The 23160-nt window shown below is 38.6% G+C and overlaps 2 protein-coding genes across 4 annotated transcripts in view; one reads left to right on the top strand and one right to left on the bottom strand.

Moving 5' to 3' along the window:
* Nucleotides 1-852: 852 nt before the first annotated feature.
* Nucleotides 853-23160, bottom strand: part of LOC149022348 (Eukaryotic aspartyl protease family protein) — a 75405-nt gene continuing 53097 nt past the window's right edge. For 2 of the 3 annotated variants that reach the window (XM_089150477.1, XM_089150478.1), the window contains exons 9-12: nt 21478-21553; nt 20199-20270; nt 8087-8136; nt 853-1261 (exon numbers count right to left, since the gene is read on the bottom strand). In XM_089150477.1, the coding sequence (XP_089006603.1) occupies nt 1031-1261; nt 8087-8136; nt 20199-20270; nt 21478-21553 (429 nt within the window). In that variant the 3' untranslated portion in view covers nt 853-1030. Of the gene's footprint in view, nt 1262-7827; nt 8137-20198; nt 20271-21477; nt 21554-23160 lie in introns of those variants that run through there. The other variant, XM_089150480.1, reaches the window with a different exon arrangement.
* On the top strand, nt 6144-7000 carry LOC149022349 (PHD finger protein). Its single transcript, XM_089150481.1, has 2 exons — nt 6144-6251; nt 6436-7000. Exons 1-2 carry the CDS (start codon nt 6185-6187, stop codon nt 6741-6743), a joined length of 375 nt encoding a protein of 124 aa, XP_089006607.1. The 5' UTR covers nt 6144-6184; the 3' UTR covers nt 6744-7000.

A 23160-nucleotide genomic window follows, 5' to 3' on the forward strand; every position in this document is an offset into this window, starting at 1 on the left:
AGTATATTTTATAAAGATGTCACCAGGCATGGAATTGACCCACTCATACTGGTAATTCACCTTGGCAGCGAGCAAGATGAGCCTAAGGGTTTGTAAGGCTTTAGGGGGCTTTCAAACCAATGTCAAGCGCCTTAGTTGGAACTAAGATGAGACCTCAATGGTCGAACATAGAATCATCACATTTCTGTGTTGCCTAGATTGTAGCCGAATGTGAATCTTTTATAATTAGTCATTGTGTGACTGATTGTAGAAGAATCAGGTTAGGCGCTTTAAGTAGCGACTGAACCAAGATTCATATGGCGTATTTTTTTTTGTGACATGCCCATATCAATGGGAGTTATGCCATAGCATGCATGTTTGTTGCATGTGCTGAAGTCGACCGATGATGAGAGTAAATGAATGGATCCCTGCTTCATCACTGTGTGAGCTATCAGGATCACATTTTGTTGATGCTACTTGTACCCTTTACTTTAGACAATGCCACAAAGAGGACACCCAATGATGCTACTTTAGCTTGTTCCTTAGGATCATGGATGATGTGGTCTCGCAGGGCAAGACTAGGAAAGCAGTTGGGGATAATCCAAATGGCATGAGGGCTACTGGAAAACTTTTCATTATATACCCATCAGTGATGTGACTCATTGCCCAGGCGACTTGTGTCACATCCACCCAGCCGGTACCCTATCTGGCATACCCGGGAATGTGATCCACAGCCCGATGATCAAGGATCGAGCGGCCATGCCTCCCACATACACGATAACATAATCACGAACAATATAATCAATGTTTTAAGCAAGTAATAACTAGATCAAAATGGATAAGAAATAGATAACCAAATCAGAGTGCGGAAATTCATAAGGTATCAAGTATATATAAAGGTAATCTCAAAAGAGAGAGAGAGCGATCAGAAGTCACTCCCTCAGTAGCAGCGGAAAGTGGTTAATTAAGTTAAGTTACAAACCCAGTATCAAAGAGTAAATCCATAAAAGTTAACATAACATGTCCAAGTTCCAGAATGACAGAAAAGGGCCTAAGCTAGGGTCTCCTCCATCTTGTATAAGGTGTCCTCGTATGTATACACAAAAGAAACCAAGCACGGCCTCTCCCATAACAAGGTCGGGCTAATCTTGGTATGGAGGGTAATCACCCTCGGCACCTTCACCGTAACCTTCGTAATGGCCAGGACCTTCACCGTAGTATGAGGGATCCTGCTCCGCCTCGTAGTAGGAGCCATCAATGTCTTCAGTACCTGCAGATAAGTCTAACAAAAACAAATGCACAAAAGGAATGAGTTCAAAAGAACTCAGCAAGGCGAGTCGTTCCACAATACACAAATCATATAATACAAGTCATGATATGATGTAAGATGATATGAAACAATAATGCAATATGATTCTAACTCTGAGTATGCTAGTCTCTAAGGTAGGCATGCTTTAAGCCATAGCACCATACTTCTTTAGGTCGTCTGTCACTCCCCCTCAATCATACATGATATTTTGGGTCTGCCGCGGTAATTGGGTAAAGTCCTCATCAGAAACCATGGTTGGGGATTAGGTCACCACTCTCTCACATCACCATTGGTATAAGTATTGGCACATGTCACAGCAAAGCTTAGCCCAATGCAAGTCATCTACTCAGTCGTATCAAGTCAGATCCGGAAACTTCCCCTATGGCATCGACCAACTCGGTTTCGTATCCTTCACACTAGAGTCAGCGTATCCTATGGCTACAACCAACTCGGATTACGGACTCATCAACCCTATTGGTCATCCACAAATAGCAGACGAGAAGCTCTCACGTCCCCTCACGGATATGACTCCCAGTCTAGGGCTACCCGTGAGCCCAAGTCTAGCTATTTGCAACCCTACCAATAAATGGCCCCTAACGGGTATCCATAGCATGATCTATGTCCTCTCACAGGGTGGTTACCGGTCTTGAGCGTCAATCAAATCACACTATTACCACGGGTTGTTCAGTCTCAATACCCTTCCGATTCGGGTCTGATACAACAAGGATAGTCCTAGCCATACATCTAGACAATCCTATGTATGTCATCCAATAATCCGGGAAAGCGTCGATGGACACCTTCGGAGAACATCCCATGCTATTCCCTCCGATATCCAAGGACAGAAGTGTTGGTAGGACACTTCCCAATCCCAAGTCATACTTAGTCATTCACATGCTCAATCTCATTATATCATACATGATCAATAATTCATCATATAAACCAAGACATTATATAACACGACCAGTCATATATGTAATCATAAAAAATAATTAAGCATGATATTCCGAATGACATGTAACATAGTATTACTGATATAAAGTGCATACAATAGTCATACATGGCTAAGGAATACACTAATGAAGTATATCTACTAAGTTTTCAAAGTAGAAGTAGATTTGCATAATCAACGTACTTAGGGTAACAACCGTCCTTACCTTAATCGAGTCGGAAATAATACCAAGAATCACCAAGAATAGTCCAAAAGTCAATGTTTGTACCCTAGACAACACATAAGCAACATTAGAGAAGAAAACAATCGAATCGGAGGTCAAACGAAGTAAATCGGCCAAGGACAGAGTTGCTGTCATATCTTGGTCGATTGTCAGTCGACCAAGCAGTCGACCAGAGCAAACAGTAATGGGTAGAAATGGAGAATTGGCCCGAAACTGATTTTTTAATGCTCTGATCGATATGAAACTTGGAGGGAATGATCACGGCAATATGAGGACACTACACACTAAATTTTATCATGATCCAATGGTCCAAATATGAATACCCAAATCGAAACCCTATGTTCCATATGTTAGACATCAAGAATTGAATTGGAATTGATTGTAATTGCAAGGAATGATGGGAAATCAACTAAAGAAATGATAAGAACTAAATTAGAATCATGAATCAATAGTAATTCAGACCTAACACACATCTACACATCAGTGTGAATTAAAGAATAGGTTGAAATGAAAGAAATCATGGAGTTGCAATGTAAGTAATCATAATGGAAGTATATCATGGCAAGAATGAAGTGAGGTTAATGGAAATGAAAGGGGGAGCTCATGGCCAAGTGTTTGCAAGGTTGCAGCACTTCAGCCATGGTCCCAAGAGTAGAAATTAATAGGAGATTGAGTAGATTAGAAGGAGAAGAAAAGAATCCATACCTTGAAAAAATGATTGAGATGGAATGCCAATGATTAGAGTCAATATTCTTCACAAACACCAAGAGATGGCCTAGGGAATGTCACTCCTCGTTCTCTGGAGTGCCAATGATTAGGGTAGACCGTCATTCACGAGTTCCAAAAAGGTAGGGTCAAAATGGTCAAGATTTTTGTTATTTTTCGAAGTTAACAACTGCTGGTCGACTGGCTGGTCAACTGGTCAGTCGACCAAGGCTGACAGCAACCTTAGAGTGTGGATTTGGAAGGCCAGACTGATCCTAATTGAGTTGGGTTTTCTCCTACAAGTCAATCAACAAGTCTAGTTTCAAGAAATACCTTCGGATTGAGCACGGGAGTTCATTAGGTGCTTCAACTAATTTAATCTTCTTCGATGCGTAGATTTTCACTAAACACTGACAATGTGCTCAAGTAAGGGGCAACACTGTCAATGTCCATAGGCTCTGGATCAAGCACCGAATCTTCAACTATGAGGGTCCACAAGTCTCTTCTACCTCCACTCCGGGTCTTCGGACCTACAACAGTACAAAATTCGGGTCGGGTCAGGGTTAGGATAAGGCCGGATTTTACAACTTGTCATTTGACAAAGCCATGAGTACATCATATGAGGATAGTTCAATATTGCTCACTATGAGGGATCAAGAATGTGGAACTGGGTATAATTGAATTTTTTAGGGTATAATGAGATAATTTTCAAGTGATGTGCTATGTTGGTTTGATGGAGACTTGATATAACACTCCTATCCTAGATACATCTCTTAGGTCGCACATTCCATTTCCGCATTGAAAGGATTAGAGTTGATCAGAGCATTTGGATAACTCTGCCACCTTGTGGCGAGTGGGAGATGTTAATAATAGTGGGTGGGTCCCACTACAATTTGCGTCATAGGTGGTGGTAAGATGGTTATGTAGTTTAAGATGACTACTCCTCTATTTAATTGAGTCTAAACAATACTCTAATATTCTCTCCCTTTGATGAGTCTAAGGAAAACCCTAATTAAGGAATTAGGGTTGAGGAAAAACATTATAAATAGAGGGATGGAAAACCAAACAGAAATACACATGATTTATAATATTCTCTCATGCTCTACGAAATCTCCAAGCTAATCCTGAACCTCCAACACTGTGGTTCGCCGATTTGGAAGCGTGGAAATAACCTATAGAGTTCACAAGCTGAAAGAAGGGAAATGGAACGCAAAGAAGCACCTCCAGTGTTTAGATCCATTGCAAAGGTAAAGGATCTAGAACTCTTCCTTTCATTGAATGAATAATACAGTTCTGCTTCTCTTACCTCTTACCGTCCCAAAAATCAAATCCAATTGGGATTTTCTAAATTGAGAGGAATAATCTCAAGAGGTTAGTTCAACTGGCAAAAGACCAATGCCTCATGGCATGAGGCCAAGGGATCACACCTCCTCCTTGGGACTAGGGGCAAACTCACACCATATATTCAAATTATAAATAAAATGCTACTGTGAAGATATAGTTGCAGTGCGCATAAGTTGACCCAGATGAACCTCATATCCAAAGAAAGAAGGGAAAAAAAATGAGAGGAAATGCCCAAGTAATCTCGCACCATGGAGGGCTTAAGGGTGTGTAAGGGTTAAGAGGAGGTTGGAAGGAGAATTGAAGGAATTTGATTAAGAAAAGGATTTTCAATTCAATTTTACTTTTAACGTCCAAAAGGATCGTGTCGCTTGCGTCTAATGTCTCTACCAAATGACAAATGGCTGGGTTAAAATGCTATCATGGAATGTCAGTACTCTATGGATTAAAAGGTGTGAAGGTACAAGGTTTGAAATTGATCTCGTCTCCAAGAATCAAAACCCAAGTCCCCAAGGGTTCTAGAGCAATAACTGTAGGACCTTCTCCATCTCTAGGGACGTCAGTACCCAAGAATGAATCCCATGCTAGGCTTTGCAACATAGATCTCTACATCAACGCAATTAACCTTCGGAATGTTTCTTGTACATATCAGCTGTGGGTATACTTCCCTAGGCATTGGCTCCAGAGTTCAATTCGTAGAAGCATGTGTGGGTATATTTGGTTCCTCTCCTCAGAGGAAATCTCCCCATAAATGCCTAATGAATTATATGATTCCATATGTAATATTCCAATCTACGAACACTCGTTGGATTTATCCTAACTTTTGGATTAAAATATCAGACTCGGCTGAATTTTGAAACTCATTGGGCACTCATTGCGCAAGCCCCTCCAAGGAGAGGATCCAAACTCTGTATGGCGATGAAGATCTAATATGATGGTTGGGGGAATAATGACGGCATTACATTTTAGTTCTTGTTTACATCTGTAATATCATGTCAGCAATTTAGGGTTTGTACAAATATAGCTGGTAATGGTCATCAGTATCCAATAAATATAAAATACCATAGCAATTTGAAGAATTCAGATCTTCTCCACCCAGACAGGCCATCATCCTCCCATCCTCACAATTGGGCTGACACTGACTTGCCTGTATACCAGGTCATGTGTGAAAGTAAGAAGGATGGGAGGACAGGGTAGGTGAAAAAGATCTGGACTCCTACTCGAATGCCTACAAGCCATGAAGTGTGTGTATGAGAGAGAGAAAGAGATGTATTCCTTAATGTCATGGAATAATATGGAAGTTGTATCTGTCAAAGTTAGAAGACGGTGCTTCCTTGAGTGTCAAGGACCATCACATGTACATGGTAGAAGCATTCAGCAGAGCATGTGATTGGGAGTACCCAAAAAGTGCTCTAAAAGAGTTTAGCCAATAGCAGTGCATATGACAGATAAGGCCTCTCTACACTTTTGCCACCACGTGAGCCAGGTCGTTCGGTGGGAGGCACGTATCTCTCTCTCTCTCATTCTCATCCTCTCAATCCACCTTTTCTCTTTTAACCTGCATGTGACCCTTCCGTCTCACTCTGACTGACATTGTACCTTTCTTTCTCTATATATAATGAGATGAGTAGAAAATTTCTTCAAACACTTCCTGTGTTATCTCATATTGGAGCTGAAAATGCCAAGCCAAAGACACCTGAAGCTTGTCATTGGAATTCTCCTCGCTCAAGCCTATCTCCCACATGGTTTGCACTCTCTCTATACCCCTGCTTTATTTCTTATATTCTTGTAGAGAAAGATCAAAACTCTTCATCTGATTCATGTATATCATGAACTCCTCCAAACACATTAAGGACAGTAAGATGGGTGCTTCAGAAATCTATTCTTCTAAGCAGCATTTTGGAGCTAATTGGAGATCATTATTTGCAGGGTGCGGCTTGAAGTGCAGTACCAACAAGCCTACAGTAACACAGACTCAGGTTGGGTTTGGCAGTCCTCCCAAGTTCATGGTGGATATTCAGAACAACTGCCCCATGTGTCCAGCCATCGATATTCATGTTAAATGCGGAGGATTTTATCAGGCTCTAGTCAATCCAAGGCTGTTCAAAGTACTGGGATACAATAACTGTGTTGTTAATGATGGGTTACCCTTGGCTCCCCTAACTAAAATCTTCTTCAACTACTCTCATGACAAGTTCGTCTTGTCCCCCAGTTCTTGGTACTTCCAGTGTGAGTGAATCTGGTTGGCTCTCTCAAGAGTGCCATTCCCATTTGAAATTTTCGAGTTCTCTACTTATGCCATTGTAAATTATTAGTATCACCATCATGAAGCTCTTGGAGCAGAACTTCGCTTATAATACTAAGACTGTAAATGGATAACCAAAATCCACTCCTGAATTCGCATCCACATCCGTTTAGGTATATCCGAATTTATCCAATTACTATTAGGATGCAGATATGATATACCTCTACTGGTTATTATCCGTTCGATAAAATTATCCGATTAAGTTACTTGGTTTTGTTTTTCTTATTTTTTTATATTTTTTATTTGAGATATGTGATTTTTTTTTTTACTAAAATAACTACTTTTCTAAATTCTTAAATTTCAAACTTAATCCTCACAAATAAAGTGGTAAATATGTTACCAAGTGGACAAAAACTTGTATTCAATCCCATTTAGAAGAATCTATTCAAGAAAATAATTATCTGATTATTATCCAAATCTGATTGAATCCACCCAAAATCCGATAAGATATTATCCAAATCCGTCCGAATATAATAGGATGTTGATATGGTATTACCACTATACAATCTGAATCCGATCCGTTTACACCCCTAATTAACACAAAATAATATAATTTAGTGAATAATTTTAACCCTCAAGTCAAAGAAGATTGGCTTCTCAAATGAAAGACCTCCAATTCTGTAATCCAGAAATGAAGCACAAGGCTGCAAAAGGAAAAAAAAAAGTGTTTTGGATTGATAAATTTCCTAACCCTTTCTATCAAGCCAACTTTTTCTTCCTCCTCCAATAGACCAACCACACGTCCATTTGGTACAAAATTCTCAACCATCAGGGTATAATTTTATTTTTCCGGACAAATCTGAAGGCATCATATAGCAAGTTCTGGTATTAGACTCGCAGAAAATTCAACACACGAATGGAATTATACGGCACTGGAAAATATGGCCTAGTAAAGTGTGAAGACTCTGAGATGAAGTGCTAAATCCTAAAAGGTAGGCTATGTAAGGGACCTACACCAACCAGAATCATCCTAAAATATAGACTCCTGTATGATTACCAATTTCATACAAGAAACCACATGATATGCACAGGGATAGACATACTGTGATACATCTCAAAAATGTACACCGAAAAACATTCGGGGATGTATAAATAATATCAACTATCAACTGCACCTTTGAATAGAAATATTATGATACAACAGAATCAATGGAACCCAACCAACCCAATTACACCAAATAAGTCAGTTATACTATGCAACATGACCACTAGTAATAAGCATGCAAAACCTCCCATATCAAGACTCCATGCAGAAGAAATATCATGGTAACCTACTTGAAATGAAGCTCGAGACCGATCATTCTGCATTTTAATGCTGGAAGAACCTGGAATCAAATATGACCAAGTCAATATAAAAGCAATATCCAGCCTGCAGTCATGGGACACATTCATATTATTTGAATATGTTCTTGCTCAAGGAACTAAAATATACTGACAATGGTGTCCCTAATCTCAAAAAGCATTACTGTCCATACACAATGAAAACAAGAAAAAAGGAGAAGACAGATGCACAAGACAAGATTCATGTGGTTCACCTAAATCCCGGGCTCTATGACAGTTTTCACCGTGAAGGACAAAGAAGCCATTTATAGCCCTAAATTGTCTCAACCCAACTCTTAAACATAAGGGAGTTCTTACGATAAAACAGGATACATGTGGAAATACGCTTTTGCAACAAAAAGCAATATAAAAATGCAAGATACAACAAGTATCATGAGGTAGCCCTAGATGGAAGAGGTTCAACTAGAGGCTAGTCTTCCAGGATCTTAAACACAACCAAACTCAAATTTAAGAATTAGGGAGGATTCCTAGTAGATTTGAAATACTGAAGGATAAAAGGGTAATTTCAGAAAATAGGCTGCGTGGATGAATCTGAAATTCGAATAAGGTGCCCCTAACGGTCAGAGGAAGATCCCATTAGAATATCATCATGTTTGAAGAATTAGATTTGGCTGGAAACAATTCTCACATAATACACATTCTGTATGTAACCTTATATAAACAAAATAAAGCTCTTTTTTCATCATCATTATTATTATTGTAAAACTATTTGAATAAGAGAACCAGGGTTTAAACTAAGTTGGGATTAATAGCAAGTTGTAATCATGGAGATTATTTTGGAATCAAAATGCTTTAAACTAAATAGGACAAAAACAGAATATCTAGTTTTTTACTTTGGCGATGAGGTGGTGAAACTTGATGATAAGGAGATTCCTCAAAGTGATTGTTTTAAGTAACCTTGGTTCAACCATAAATTAAAAAGGTGATATAGAGGATAATGTTCCCTACAAAATCAGAATAAGGTGAATGAAGTGGAGATGTGCGTCTGGAGTCATGAGTGATTGTTGTATTCCTTTAAAGCTTAAAGGAAATTTTTATAGGACCATCGTTTGACTAGCGATGGTGTATGGTGCAAAGTGTTGGATTGTTAAAAAAATTAAAAAGATAAACTCAATGTAGATGTACCAAGAAGATAAACTCAGTATAGAAGAAATGAGGATACTAAGACGGATGAGTGTCCAAACTAAGAAGGATAAATAAGGAATGGTCATATTAGAGCTGGTTTGGGAGTAGCTCCAATCAACGATAAGCTACGAGAAAGTCGTTTGAGGTGGCATGACCACGTTCAATGGAGCATGTAAATGCCTCTGTACGAAGAAGTGATATTATCCATAAGAGTTAAGGCTAGACCAAAGATAACCTTAAGAGAATAGGTGAGAAAGGATATGCATAGCTTAGGACATGTACTGAAAGGCAAGAATCCATGTAGCTGACCCCATTTAAGTTGGGACAAGGCTGCTTCTTCTTATTGTTTATTTCGATAAGAAAATCAGGGTTTATGATGATGGGATGGGACAGCAAGAAGAATCAAATTGTATGGGAGCTGTTGGTTGATTTAAAATGAATCTAATGGCAATGAATTTTGATGGGATAAAAGGGGGCGTAGTTTGGCTTTAGAGGATTAAAAGAAGAAGAATTGGGATAGGGGATAATTCAACTAACTGTTACTGAAGACCTTCAACAGCAGCTTGAGTGATAGAAGATGTTGAGAAGAAAAGAAATCAACTTGTGATAGCAATTCCTTATGCATTTCTCCATAGACAAAAACTCTCATTAAAAAGCAATATTATATTATCAAATCATCTCTTATTGATGGGGAATGCATCACATATATATATATACACATCAGTTCTCCCCTTCTTGAAAGCATTCATCTCCCGATGAATGTGTTGATCGAATGTTCCTGGTTTTATGCTTCGGAAATCTTTGGAGTGGACTTGTCATCACATCTTGCAGTGAAGAGGAAGTAGTAGATATGTGGCTGCTAGTATTGCTATAAGACAACACTCTGGTATAGTAGGACTAGTGGGGAAGAAGTCCTCAATCCTAAGGGCTTGTTGGTCAAAAGCCCAAGGAGGAAAGATGAAGTCATTGAGTCAATGCTCTAGGAGTCCTTAACTGTCACCACCTCTATTTGTATTCTAGCTAAAGCTTAGAGAAACCTAGTAGAATCTCTTCCAAGACAAATTTTTAGACCCAATGGAGGGCTTGTCTCTCAAGGAATAGGGGCTGATATAGAGCTGATGTACAGGGGGCAGCATTACTTTTCCATGGTGCTAAAGACATAGGCAATCTCCAGTGGGGTGGGTACCTCATTATTTACAAATTTGACTAGGGTTGCTGATTTGGTCATGTTTATGCATTCTATAAGGGCGCCTTCATCAATTATTATTTCTTGCTTTCCAAGACATGAATTGTGTTATCTTTTGACCGAATTCTTGTACCCGATTTGGAATATGGACCTGCACCAACATATTTTGGTAGGCAACCCGAGTGACCCGTTTGCAGAGATCTGAGGTGGAAGTGGAGGGCTTGGGCCGATGGGTCAACCCGTTTACCCGATTGGAGTCTATACATATGTATCTTATGTTTGCCTACCACAGATTGTTTGAGAGATTTCAGCATTTCGATTAGGGTTTGGGTGAAAGTATTAGTAATGCCATTATTGGTGATTGGTTGTGAGATCTCCTTCAGTTCTTCTTCTACATAGTGAAAAACTCTTCTTCACCCGTGGATGTAGCATACCACATCTGTGTGTGAACCACGTTAAATCTTTGTGTGTTTTCGTTTTGTTTCTATTTCAATTCGCTATTTTGTGGTGTTTGTTTTAAGAAACTCCCTTTTGATTCTTCACTACTCTAGCCTTGGGGTCACCATCGAACTCTTCTAGGGTGGCTGTAGTTGTCATTGACAACAACTGTTCTTTTGTTATCTCTCTAGGACATTGATATTGGTCCAAGTAGATTACCTTATCACTGGAATTTTCTAGGGCTGCCTCTAACGGTGGCCACAAGGTCTCTTGATTAGAAGTTGGTTGATGAAAGTCAGGGACAACAACTCCCCTTCTTTGATGAGACTCTAGCTGGGTATCTTCCACTTCTAGGGTAATTTTGTCAATCTTTTATGGCACACTCTCTGGAGGAAGCTTCTGACTTGGTTGTGAATGCCTTCTGTTTGGATAAGAGGATTTGGTTTGGCCTGTGTAGTCACTTAGGGTGCTGCCCTCTATTTGTAGAACCTCTTGGATCGGATCTTCTGGCTTTAACTTTTCTTGGACTGGAAGAGGCTTGACTTTAGGATACCCTTTTACAATTAATTAATCACCACCTAAATAAAAATAATTCTTCTTGAAACAAAACACTGACTTATCTATAGGAGTCCTCTTTAGAAAAGACTCCTTACCTAAGTAACCCACAACTACTAATAAAAACAAATTCCAATAAAAAACAGACTCCTTGAAGATAGAAACTCTTTCTTGCAGAATCTTTAACTAAAAATTAACCAATGAAACCACAACTCAAATAAAGAATTTAAAAAGGACTGGGACTCTACTAGCATTCTGGAATTTAGATTTCATCCGTTTAAAAGGGCCTAAAATGCCCAAAATACACCTGTACTAGGGTTTGGCCAGCTTGCTTGGGTGGGCCTTGGGGCCCACTTTAGGTTCAGGGGGGGCAATCTTTGTTCACATCACCCAATGCTTGCTGGATGTGGTTACATCAAACGGGAATAAAGGCTACTGCAGGGTAGGGGAAGGTGGAGGGAACTCTTTTTCGATGAGAAGCCTGTGGATGGAACAGATGAGAGGGGAGGAGTGTCTTACTTAGAGGATGGAAGGAGGCTTTCAGTTTCACAAAATTATGCAGAAATCTTCTCTCTAGGCTGCTGCAAGTCCCCCTTAGGGAACCCACGGCTCTAGCAATATGCTCCTTCAAATACCAATTTTATTTAATAACCATCAACTGAACTTTACATTGTAGACAGTCTTATCTATAGCTTATTGAAGGAACTTAAACCAAGACACAACCTTGCAATACAAATGAAATTGAAACCTCCTACTCGACTAAAGACTCTCACTTATACGAGGATTCTATCGCATCTTACTTTGGAAGGATTCAAATTGGAATCTAAGAGTAGATATCGAATCCTCACAAGAAGTAAACTGAAACTAAGGGACTCCTTTACAACTTAGGAATCCCAACCCAACAAGGACTTCAATAACTTGACAGATAATGACTAAAACTCAAAAATAGAAGTAGATCTGAGGTCCCACAAACATATTGTACCTAATGAAACTGTCAATTGAAAAAATGCAAAACTAACAAAATACCCCCTATACTTGGACGAATTTGCCTAGGTTGCTTGTAGGGTCACTGGTAAGCCCCTTGGCCCTCATTAGGTGGCCCTAGTTCTGGTTTACATAAATCATCCACCACATCACTCTTTAAATTTCTATCCATATGCCTACTCCATTTTTATTACTTTCATCATCAGTGTACCAAAGTTCAAAGTAATCCAACTCCTCAACTTTTTTACCCATCCATCTAGTCTCTTGAATGAAAGCTATATGTTGTAATTCTACAAATAAAGGGTAGAATTATCCCTAGGATATTATTTATAATAATCTCACATCATGAATCTTTTTTTATTTTGTACTCTTCTCTTATTATAAGTAAAGGCAGACTATGTCTTCTAACAGAAGTTAAAAATTTTCAAGCCATTCAACATGGTATCAGAGACACAGATCTGAGCCATGGATCTGAGAGTTTCTAAGAAACCCTAAGAAGCCATTGCTGCCAACCACTTTCCATCAAAGCCACCACCGCCACTGCCCCACCCTTTCCATAGATCTGTAGAATACCCTTGTTCCTAGGGCTATCCTACATCAATCTGGTATTAGAGCATGATCAGTATATTCTAATTTTTTTAATATAATTTTTATTTTGCATCTTAGAGTGTCTAGGAACCCTTCCATTAAGTTAGTAAATATTTTAGGAACTTTAGGTTTGTTACCCAGTTCATGTCGTGTCGCACTAGGTCCATTCTTAAGCATAACTTGTCAGCAGTAAGGCAAGAATTACAAGAGTGTTACGACCTTCTCAATGACACTGAATTCTTCCTTAGGATTTGTGGTCTTAACAGTATTGCAAATTACTCGGTACCGAAGATACACATTCAGAGAGAGAGCCATAAACTTAGGGCCAAGAAAGCGAGTTACCTTACCTAATTATAGGTTTTGAGCAAACTCTAGATTGTCCTTTACTGTAGTTTTCTCCCACACGTGTTACTTTGTGCATGACCACTTATAGTGGTAACCCATATTACGGCATAGACCCTACTTTGAACTTAGCAACCATACTAGTGTTGTCAAAGCGTCTACCTAGGCGGCAAGGCGGTTTTTCAGCCACCTTATTTTGAACCACTTAATTAACGCATTGTTCTTTTGCCGCTTTTTCGCCTAAACGCTACCGTTTTGCCGCCTTGTGCACCTTGTTGCCGCCTAGACGCTAAAGCAATTACTTTTTTTACATTTTGTACATAATATTTTTTTCTTTACTTTTTTTTTTTAAATGAAACTTCATTCTACAAAACCATATATAAATTTAATAGCTTAGTCATTTCGGAATCGAGACGCAAATTGCAAAGGAACTCCGAGTCCCAAGGTGACATAGAACCTCTACAAGCTCGGCAACAAAATGAGAAGCATGAGCCATACTGAACATCGAAATTCAATGAATCATTAAATAGACAATGACTTGGAAATCAGAATAATGAGATCTATTAATTTATTGTGTTGGCCCTGTTAATACATAAGTCATTGTTATGACGTTTGATAAAATGAACTTAAATTTGTGTTCTTTTTTTGGATAATTTTTCAAAATCTCAAAGAGAGGTCATATCTGTGACTATAGCTTGCAACTCTTGAATGAGATGAATGTCCTAAAGCAAGGGAAGCCATCTGTCACTGAATACATGGCTAAGTTTAATGAATTGAAGATACGGAGTTGTATTCATGAACATAGTACAAAATTTGATCGAAACCTGCAAAATTTAGGATTTTAAGAATGTTGAAATGAAACTTGGAGATACTGAAACGAAAAATCACCTGTTTTGATCAAAGCTTGCGAAATTTAGTCAAAATAGGTTAAAACCCTTGAAATGTTCGAAACACGTCGAAACCTAGGCCAAGCAGTCTAACCAAGGCAGTTCATTTCACTTAAAAATGTTGGGTTTTCATCGAAACTCTGCATTATGCAGATTTGAAACAAAACCTAGGCAAAACCCACAGTTTTTGACCCAGCATTGCCCTTCTGAGTTGGATCTTTGTGGCCATTTGAAGGTTTACCATGGTTTTTTCCAAGATAATTGAAATTTTCACAAATATTTTATTTTATTTTTTGTTTTATATTTAAATGATGTTGATTTTGGTGAATTTAATATATCGTCTCTCATAGCTAGATCTACCACTGTATGTTGTTAGATTTAATTTTTGAAGTGTGTTGGCATTTTTTTTCTTATTTTTTAATTTCTAAAATTACTTAAAAAATTATATTTTTCAAAAAATAACCTACATATACATGTTGTATTGGCTTTTGTTTTGATGTATGTGACACACCATCACTCAATCTACGTTTTTAATGGTGTCCAAATTAATTTTAGGTGGTTTAATTTTCATTTCATGTATTTAATAATTACTAATAATTAATATTTTAATTATAAAAGTATTTTTAATCAATAGAAATTCTCAAAGTTTGGGAATATCTAAGGTTATAAATAATGTGTGTTTAAGCCAAAAATTAGAGTTGTGGTTTTGTGTTTTGACGATGTTTAATACATATTTTTGCATCAGGCACCCACATTCATTAGAAGTTACATAATGAACATTACGTTCATAGTGTACTTGTCGAAAACCTCTCTCTATATATATTATGACTTTGGATGACATATCAACATTGATATTTTTAGCAAAATGCATGTGTCAATGTGTTCTTTACGCTTTAATTAGTTTATATGAAGAGTCACACCCCAAAAAAATGACAAAACTTGTTGAGACATGTAGGCAAAAATCTTGAGTCCTCAAAATTTCTGTCGAAATGTCCAAGTTTTGGTTTTCCAGAGGGTCGAAACCTAGACTATGCTCCTAAGGATCTGGAGCAAACTTTGTTTCCTTTCCTTACTAGACTCCACATTGATATCCAGTTACACATAGCACCCCACATGGATCGTGATGTTCCCAAAGCCTTTAGGATAGCATTGGAGGTTAAAAAACCGCAGGGGTATTTTGGTAATTTTCCAGCCATTTTGGGTTTAAAAAGTGTCTAGTTGGAACCCCCTCGATCCAAAGGTCATGGATATTTTCTTTTTTGGGGTGAAGTATGAAAGAGTCTCAACCTATGTAAGACTTGAGTTAGAGTCCAACTTAGAAGGACTCATCAAAGTGATTCCTTCAACATGTCTTATGTAAGAGTCCAATTAGAGTTTCTTTAAGAGTCGTTTTGTTATTAATTAGTTGAGTCATATTGTTATTACGCAGTTAAGTCCTTTGTAATCAAGGTTCTAAATCTCAAAATTCGGTAAATTTCGTTCCTCTTGATAGGTACCGAGATGACCGAGTCTGATAAAATTTCATACCTTGTTTCTAATGGGGATCCTTTAGGCCGCGGTTGGTTCCGCATTTCCTTGAAATCAGCTTCCAGGGAATCATGATTCCAATAAAAAAAATCCATTTGGTTCTTACTTGACTCGGAATCAGGGTTTTTCCATGATTCTATTGGAACCCGCTTTTTAGTGTAAAAACCCAATTTCATTGGAAACCACCTCAAGAGGTGGTTTCCAAATAGAATCACCCAAATCAAACCATGGTATAAATTTGGGAGACTCAAACAGAATCACTATTATCGTGCTTTTCTGTATCTCTAGGGTTCAGCTCTCGCAGAGGTTCTCTTCCGTTCCGTCGAGCTCGAGTGCTGGGTTCGTTGAGCTCCATCGCCTTCTTGAGCTACGATTTGGCTTCCATTCGTAGCTTTCTTCTTCCCATTTCTGCAAAATGACGTCGTGGTTGCCTCTGTTTTGGTGAAGCTTTGGTGGAGCTGCTGCTACCGTATCTCAAGTCCAGGTTGAGCTCTATCGCCTTCTTAAGCTACGATTTGGCTTCCATTCAGTGTTATCTTCTTCCCATTTCTGCAAAATGAAGTCATGGTTGTCTCTGTTTTGGTGAAGCTTTGATTGAGCTCCTACTACCGTATCTCAAGTTCATCCTTGAGCTCCATCATCGAGGTGAATCGCAAGTTCAATGTCGAGCTTCTTCTTCTGCAACATCTAGGTGAGTCTACCGTTGCCTCTGTCTCGCGATCTCTGTTGTTGAGCTTCATTGTTGAGCTCTATTTGGTATTATCGGTTTACATTCTAACGTTTATTAACGTTTTTTTGTAAACGCAGGTGAATCAACAGTCTTGCATCAACATGGTCCTGCATCTTCTTGTTGTTCGGCTTCTACCAAATCGAAGGCACATATAGAGTAGCTTTTATTTCAGATTTCTCTGTTAGTTTGGTTGTGTTCTAGTTGCATCTAGGTTAGGAATCTGCATGTCATGTTTTGTCACACCCTAGTGCCACACCCTAGTGCATCCACCCAGAGTGAGGATTTGATTGTTTGGTCTGACACTAAGGATGAGGTGACTCAGGCCTCTGACGATGACGACGATGGTGGTGATGATGACGATGGCGGTGATGATGGAGGGGATGAGGAGGGTGTTGGACCTCGTGATCAGGATTCAGCTGATCCTAAGGACAAACCACCACCACCACCACGACCAATACATGAGTCAAGGGTGGGGAGGATGACCACCGAGATTCATAGGCGAGAGTCAGTTCACCCACACGACACAGGATTCAGACCATACTGGAATTGCATCTCGAGGCCAAAATGTTTCCTCTACAAATTCGAGGAAGGGGAAGGGGAGACAGCAGCACGGCTATAGCACAGAGGACACACCATCATATGGGTCCTATCGTCCAGCTGATGCCGAGAGATTGGTGGGATCTATGAGATCGATGAGCATTGATGATTTTAGAGAGACTCCTCCACCTCCAGAGGATCCGGATGGCATAGGCCTGCAGAGTCCTCATATGATACTGCTGTGGAGAGTATTGGTTCTACTGGGTCGACTTATGGAGCTTATGGTTATGGACTATATGGTGTCCCTCCTGGCTATCAAATTTAGGGTTAGGCCAGTCAGCCACTAGTGGAGCCTTATGGTTATGGAGCTTATGGTGTCCCTCCCACTGTCACCTATCGGAGTCGGCCACTGGGACCTTATCGTCAGTACGGATCTTATCCTTCTACTGATAGCCAGGGTGCTCCTTCTTTGTTGAGCAGATCTTCCACTCTATTCCACAGCCACCAGGCCCACCACTAGCCTTTCCATATGCAGCTGAGCAAGTTCCTTATTTGGAGATTCACAACTTCCCACCGTCAGGAAATCTTATGCATGTGGATGAGGCCACATACAGAGCTGCAATTGCTGACTACATCGACAACTATATGGGGCGAACATCATGGGACTTGTATTGTCATTTGTATGGGGTGCAGATGGAAGAAGGAGACATTGAATATAATAGACTTATAATTAGTAACATACTAACGTTCTCGCTTCTTCTCATGTGTAGTATATACTTGGATGTTACATTTTCAATGGTTTTTTTTTGGTAAACTAGTAGTTCTATAGTGTTTATTATGCTTGAAATAGGTAGTATGCAAGAATTCAAATCAATTTGAACCCATATGAGGCCCGAAATTGAGTTTCCAAGTGCCTGAGAAAAAATTTCCAGTTTCGGTCAAAATTTCAACCGAAACATGGGAATTTCGGCCTTTTGCAAGGTCGAAATTCCCATTTCGACCGAAATTTGTTCCTTGACTAGACCTGACATCACTTTTGTTGTTAGTAATAAGTCAACACACGCATGACCTAGATGCAGTCTACTAGATCCTAAGATAACTAAAGGCAGCCCAAGAAAAGGAATTATGATTTCTCTTCATGGATACTTGAGCATTGAGGCATATATAGATGTGGAATGCGCAGGATGCCTAGATGATAGGAAGTCTACATCTGGATATTGCACCGATGTGGAAGGAAACTTAGTGACTTGGAGGAGTAAGAAATAGGCAATGGTTGCTAAGTTCAGTGCCAAAGAAGAATTTAGAACATTGTGCCAAGGTATTTGTGAAGTGTTGTGGTTAAAGGGGCTATTATAAGATCCAAGCGTAAAGTTAAAAGCTCCTATGCAGTTGTTTTTATATAGCAAGTCAGCATCGGCATAGCTCATAATCCAATTCAGCATGATAGGACCAAGCATATAGAGATTGATAGGCACTTCATCAAGGAGAAAATTGAATCTAGACTGGTTAACATTTCCTTTGTTTCGTCTGACAACTTGAGGGCTGATATCTTCACTAAGAGTCCGAGTGCTAAAATTTTGGCAACATCAAGCAAAATGGGCATGATTGATATATATGCACCAACTTGAGGGGGAGTGTGTAATTCCAAGAATAAAGGCTACAATCGTCTCTAGGATATTATTTGCAATAATCCCACATCAGAATTTTCTTTTCTAGTAATAATCCCACATCAGGAATTTCCTTTCTTTTGTAATCTTCTCTTATTATGAAGAAAGGCTGACTGTGTCCCCCCTGAAACAAGTCAGAATTTCTCACTCTTCAACATTATATTAATCCTTCTTTTCCTCCTAACATCTACTAATTCTAAGCTGATGCCAGTTAAGATCCTATGTTCCAATACGCCAATCTGATCCTAGGTCTCAGCACTAGTTTGTTCACCCGCACTCATCCACGACATGGAGATCCTTCCCTACTTATCACCTAATTCAGGTGCCATTACGATGCGCCACTTATGAGAAATGCCAAAGCTAGCCCATGCGCACTTATCACTACGCACACTATAGTGTAGCGCATTGTTTATTCTGTTGGAGATTGCCCTAACAAGCCTTTATCATGTAAGGTGTAGAATCCATCTAAAAAGGATCTGGCTGGGTTTTTTACAGGTGGCCAAGTTGACGCACCAACCCTCCTTTACTCAGGCTAGTGATCGGCATTAAATGAAAAAGGTCTCAATAGTTTAGCATAGGATACCAAACAACAACAACAACGAGGAGCCTTTTCCCAACTAAATGGGGTTGGCTTAGCATCAGATACTACAAAGCATAGTTGTCACGGCGACGAGGCGATGCAAGGCGGTTTAGGCTAATTGAGGCGATGAGTCGACGAGGCGCCCTCCGAGGCGCTTTTGAGGCGGTTGAGGCATTTTAAGTGAAATTTTTAGTGTACATCTCATTCACTCTAAATCTATCATATCTTATATAATAAAAAAACTAATATCAAACTACCTCAAGTCATCCAACATACTACAAACCACACATAATAGGTCCTAAATAAAAAGTCACAAGAAGAAAGGAAGAGAAGAAGTTGCTTGTCACTGGCCACTGCTTGCCGGAGTGTCGCTGCGGGAATGGAAGAGAAGAAGAGAGGAAGAGAGAAAGAGATTAGGGATTAGAGTGAGAGTGAGAGTGTGAGACTTGAGTCAAGAACTTATTCTCTTTCAATTTTGTTTGTTTTTATTTTTATTTTAACATTTGATCACATGTAGCGTCATTATACATATGCATATAGGTTCAAACAATAGATACTTTACAATCGGAATCTAATAAGTATTTCAATATATGCCTTCGATTAGGCATCTTTCTCGTGATTTAAAAAAGAAAGAAAAAAAAGCGGACGGCTTATTGCCTAAATATAAGGCGACGCCAATTTAAGGTGCTCCGAAGGAGCCCAGACGCCGAGGCGACGATTAAGCGACGCCTAGGCGACGCCTTGACAGCTATGCTACGAAGATCATAATAATAGGGAAAGAGCATAAAAATAAGAGGTGTGGGGCATTAATTGATGGCTAAACATCATGAAACAGACAATCAAAGATGGAAGAGACAATAAACAAATTAAGTAGAAAAAAGCACGTAAATTGTTACTTACAGTTGTATGCAGTCCACCCAATGGTTTGATTTTCAAGATCGTATATAACTAGCTTATTCGATAAGACTAAATCTGCAAGTATTAGTGTCAACAATCAGCCAGGTTCACCATCAAGAAAATGGAAGACACCTATATATATGTAGTGTCTTCCATTTATCACTTTTGAAACGTTATAAGCAATTAGGATACATAAGAATTTGGCAGATAGGCGCAAATGAAAACAACAATATAGCAATAAAACCAAACAAATTGGGTAAAAAAGCTCCCATCAAACAATCATGTTTAACATTAAAGAGATTAGAATCTGGTGGAAAATGTCTTTATATTTCTTGGAATCAGTGAATCATCCCCAATAGCTGCCAAGTACAGAGAAACACAAACTAGACAAAGAAGTGTTCTAAAAAACATATCCAAGGTGTTCCAATGCAAAATTAACTACTATCACGGTACTGAGTGCCCCAAGGAGCATGACTCTTTAATAATTAGAACAAATAACTAGAATATTTGATATTCATATAAAAAGGCAAAGCGAAGGAAAATTTTTGTTTGAAATATAAGAAAAATGTCAAAGGTGAATGTCTTCTGATGGAAATACATCTTTTTGGAGACAGTGAATCTTCCGAATAGCTGCCTAGTACAGAGGAACACAAAATAGACAAAGTAAAAGTTCTCAGAAGTAAAAAGAAAATGATACGAGGTGTTCCACTGATTCATGAATTGGCATTATGGTATTGAGAGCCCCACAAAGCACGAGTGTTCAGTATTTTGACAAATGCCAAGAATATATGATATTCTTATGAAAAGACAAAGAAAATGAAAATTTTTGCGTGAAATATAAAACATATATGAAGATAAATGCATGTCATTTATCTCAAGCTATGAGCAGTATTTCAAACTAAATCTTGAGGTTCTACCTTCATGCTTGCCTAACCGACTGAAGAAAATGAGGGGAAAAAAAAAAGAGTTGCTAAGAAGGCATCATAAGGCTCTAAAATCAAAACTATCATGTTCATCAACTGAGATAATAAAAGCTCTAGATACCAGAGATATGGCAAAAGATTAGAAGAAAAAGCAATTTCATTTCATTTCAAAATATTCTATTAACAGAAATTTTTTGACTCAGTAATAAATCTGATTTAGAAGCTTGGTAGTTACTGTCTTTTAGGTCAAAATACAACAAGATATGGGGAAGCCAGTTTTGTAAGCTGGTGAATATTCTCAGAGATGGTTCAACAAAGAGCTTCATTTAGCTTAGAAACATGAAGACTTAAAAGTATACCTCCCAAGAGGTTCAAATCCCTTGCCTCTCTTGACTGATTTCCACTATTTTGCCAACCAATGCACCACATATCTCCCTGGCAATACAACAATAAATAATACTTGGGAATTTGAAGGTTGAAGGTAAAAAAAATGTAAATTAAAGAACAGAAGAAAAAGGAAAAAAAAAAAAAAAAAAAAAAAAAAAAAAACTACCCAACAAATAAATTAACAAATATATAATTTTGGAAAATGATGATAGCTTGGTAGCATGCTACTTGCCCAAACACAAGAGTGGATGAAACTATGACCCAGCCCCACCTGAAATAAAAAAAAAATTCCATCCATGTTGACACCCCTGCACATGCTCTCATTGGCTCCTATATTGGTGCAGGAGCTACACGAGCAAGCATCAATATTAGGCCTCAAATAACCATTAAGTTGACTAAAAATATACCAAACTTGTTAATTATCATACTACATTTTATAAAACATGAGCAATTTCAGTTTAAGTTACAAACAATCCAAAATGGAAACCAGAAGAATAACAAAATAGTAGTATTCTGGGTTAACATGGATAGGTCATTTGGTAGGCTAATTGTTCAATAGGATTAGGACCCGTTCAAGAAACAAATCACCAAGCTTTGGTGGCCTACCTCAATTCTCAAGTATACGACCTTACAGTTAACTCCACTTACTAACCCAGGTTCAGTTTGATTAATTGATCACCATTATTGTACTAAGCTGCCTACATCTCCAACACAATGCCTTCACCACATAATCCACAATCAGATAGCATCATAAACACATATAACTCAAGAAGAAAGAAAAGAAGAGACCACACAATCAAGGTGCTCCATTGGCACAACCATCAGATGAGCAAACTGAGTCACGCCCCTTCAACTCTGTTGTCCAATGACTCCATAGTGAACAGCAGAATGAAGAGCAGCATTGCCTATGAGCATGGAACAAATTTCGACCGAAATATTTGCATTTTCAAAAATCGAATTATAATGTTTAGCGTGAAACGGCTCGAAATTTCAACCGAAACTAGTCGATGTCAATTATTCCTTATAAAATCCTCTATCTTGGTCGAAACCTGTGAAATATCGCAGGTCTCGACCTCTCTTCCCTGGTTTCACAGCTTAGGTTTCGACCTACATTTGCTGATCTCTTGTATTTGGTGATTTCTACCCCATTTGGGACCCCCATATATCGGGAACAGAATGTGAAGCATGAGCCATACCCAACAGTTCTAAACTTCCCATTCTTTTATTTTAGTTTTGTTCATGCCTTAAATGAGCCATCACGTGATCTGGTTATATTTTGTTCACTTGTTGTATATGTAACCATTCTATCAAATATCATGAATGTTCATTATTATATGTCTGTTTGCAATATAGTTTGTACTTCTCAGGACCAGTCATTTGTTAATATACTTGAATGATAACTTTTCAGTGGGTTTTTGGCAAACTATAATTTCTATTGTGTTTATTATGCTTTATGTAGGTAGGAGGCAAGAAATCTACTGTAAGTCAAAATTGATTGAACGAAATCTAGAGATTTGGCTGATTTGATTGCTTCATTTTCCTTTTCCTGTTTTTTCCTTATTGGGAGTAGATTTGCTAGGATCTTATTTTCTTGTAAAATTTCCACACTAGGAAGATTTTATTTGTTCTATAAATAAAGCTCCTAGTATGTCCTC

Source organism: Hakea prostrata, chromosome 3 (assembly GCF_041222555.1).
Source record: "Hakea prostrata isolate BN-2017 chromosome 3, UWA_Hpros_2, whole genome shotgun sequence".
Lineage (NCBI taxonomy): Eukaryota > Viridiplantae > Streptophyta > Magnoliopsida > Proteales > Proteaceae > Hakea > Hakea prostrata.